General features: G+C 38.6%; 1 protein-coding gene across 1 annotated transcript in view; it reads right to left on the bottom strand.

Annotated features, from left to right (window-relative positions):
- The window catches only part of LOC106875180 (atrial natriuretic peptide-converting enzyme), a 46746-nt gene that overhangs the window by 17289 nt on the left and 26969 nt on the right, over positions 1-2488 (bottom strand). The window contains exons 19-21 of the mRNA XM_052975958.1: positions 1627-1737; positions 1340-1447; positions 416-523 (exon numbers count right to left, since the gene is read on the bottom strand). Coding sequence (XP_052831918.1) covers positions 416-523; positions 1340-1447; positions 1627-1737 — 327 coding nt within the window. The remainder of the gene's footprint in view (positions 1-415; positions 524-1339; positions 1448-1626; positions 1738-2488) is intronic.

The raw sequence follows: 2488 nt of genomic DNA, 5'->3' as shown, positions 1-2488 counted from the left end.
ATATATATATATACACACACACATCATCATCATCATCGTTTAATGTCCGGTTTCTATGCTAGCATGGGTTGGATGGTTGGACTGAGGACTGGCGAGCCAGATGGCTACACCAGGCTGCAATGTGTGTGTACTATTAACATATTGTATACCAATTTACATTTGATATACAATGTAGATGTATTCAAAATATATTCACTCTAGATTGTCATGGTTGGGATGACATCATGTCATTTCTTTTTTTTTACAGTGGATTATCAAAAGCGAAAAGCCACAATAACATCCCCAAACACTACAAAGCCTTAACATCTTTGACCACAGACCCCCATAACCAAAGTTGTCCTCCTCCTCCACACACTATCTAATATTGAAATGGGTCATTTAATTAAATACAAGGTTAAAGAAATTAACCACTCACTGCACATCTGTTCATCGCTGTTGTCGCCACAGTCATCTTCTCTGTTGCACCACTTTACTGCATCAATGCACAACATATTGTTGCATTGTCGTTTTGGAAAGCTGCATTCTGGAGAAACAGGAGCAAAGAAAAATATAACAAATTAGCATAAGGTTCTAATTAATAACACATCTGTTGTATTTAGCTGATATCATCTACTTTGTAGAGTTATCATATGCTAATATCACATGGTTTTTATTACACTCATCACACACTGATATCATGTGTCCATATGCTGTTACCACACGCTGATATTACATATAAGATGCTAATTAGTAACACATCTATTGTTAAATAGATGATATCATCTGCCTTTGTACAGTTATCACATGCTAATATCACATGGTTTATACACCCATCATACCCTGATATCACATGTCCATATACTAGTATCATATACAGATATCACATGACTTTATACAATTATCACATATTGGTATCACATAACTTCATAAAGTTATCACACACTAATATCTCCTGTCTTTATGAAGTTATCACATGCTAATATTTCTTTACTTTATATGGTTATTTCATGCTGGTATCTCCTGTTTTTACAAGCCATCATACAATAATATCAAATACTTTTATATAGTTATCACACAATGATATCAGCTGACATTATTATTGCATACCAGTATGGATTCGTGTGATTTGGAAAAAAAAAAACTGCCTATCATGATGGTGATAGTGATGATGGGAATGATGATGAAGATGATGGTTAATGATGATGATGGTTAATGATGATGAAGACGATAACACCAACATCAATACATGAAATTTCTGTCCATCAAGCTGGATGTGATGAGAGAAAGAGAGTGAGAGAGAGAGAGAGAGAGAGAGAGAGAGAGAGAGAACATCAAAATAATTGTCCAAAATATTCCTTACCACAAAATTCTTCATCACTGTGGTCATCACAATCAAACTGACCATTACAGAAACTGTCTGGTGCCACACATTGTCCAGAACTACACAGACGTCCAGTGCATTTTTCAGCTGAAGTGAAAACAATGGAGAACTGTACATATCTGTGTGAGTGTATGTGAGTATGTATGCATGTGTGTGTGTATGTGTGTGTGTGTGTGTATATATATGTATGTGTATGCATGTGTTTGATTATGTGTGTGTGTAGAAGTTTGAAGGTTGACAGTAATGGTGGAAGAGTAAATCTTTACCTGAGCAACGGGCCTCGTCTGAGTTGTCCCTGCAGTCCTTGTAGCCATTACACCTGCGAGATTGCATCACACACTGACCACTGTTACACCTGAACTGGTTTGGAGAACAACCTGACGATGGTGATGGAGGAGAGAGACAGGAAGGTGGTCATTGATGAGAATCTGTTCATTAATAATCAATATTTACAATACTCAGTATTATTCAATAATAAATGGAATAAATGGGTTTGATGGGTTGGAGGGCTGTCCCCGGCACCAACGCCTTCTTTGGTATGGTTTTTATGGCTGGATGCCCTCCCTAATGCCAACCATTTCACAACATGAACTGGGTACTTATTAGTGATGACTGCCTTGTAAATGGCAAAGTTTAGCTTGGCAGAATTTGAACTCAGCATGTAAACCCCAAAGAAATGCCACAAAGCACTTTGTCCGGCATGCTGACATTTCTGCCAGCTTATGGCCTTAACAACAATGATTTCAAATTTTTGGCACAAGGCTAGCAATTTCCAGGGTAAGGGGCAAGTCGATTATATCGACACCAGTGCATAACTGGTACTTATTTTGTCGATCCTGAAAGGATGAAAGGCAAAGTCAACCATGGTGGAATTTGAACTCAGATCACTAACACAGACCAAATGCCACTAAGCATTTTGCCCGGCACACTAATGATTCTGCCAGCTCGCCTTAATAATGATAGTAGGAGTGGCTGTGTGGTAAGTAGTTTGCTTACCAACTACATGGTCCCGGGTTCAGTCCCACTGCGTGGCATCTTGGGCAAGTGTCTTCTACTATAGCTTCGGGCCGACCAAAGCCTTGTGAGTGGATTTGGTAGACGGAAACTGAAAGAAGCCCGTCGTATATA

Source organism: Octopus bimaculoides, chromosome 23, assembly GCF_001194135.2.
Source record: "Octopus bimaculoides isolate UCB-OBI-ISO-001 chromosome 23, ASM119413v2, whole genome shotgun sequence".
NCBI lineage: Eukaryota > Metazoa > Mollusca > Cephalopoda > Octopoda > Octopodidae > Octopus > Octopus bimaculoides.
Note: the sequence above shows the minus strand (reverse complement) of the source record. Positions and strands in the feature narration are given on the sequence as shown.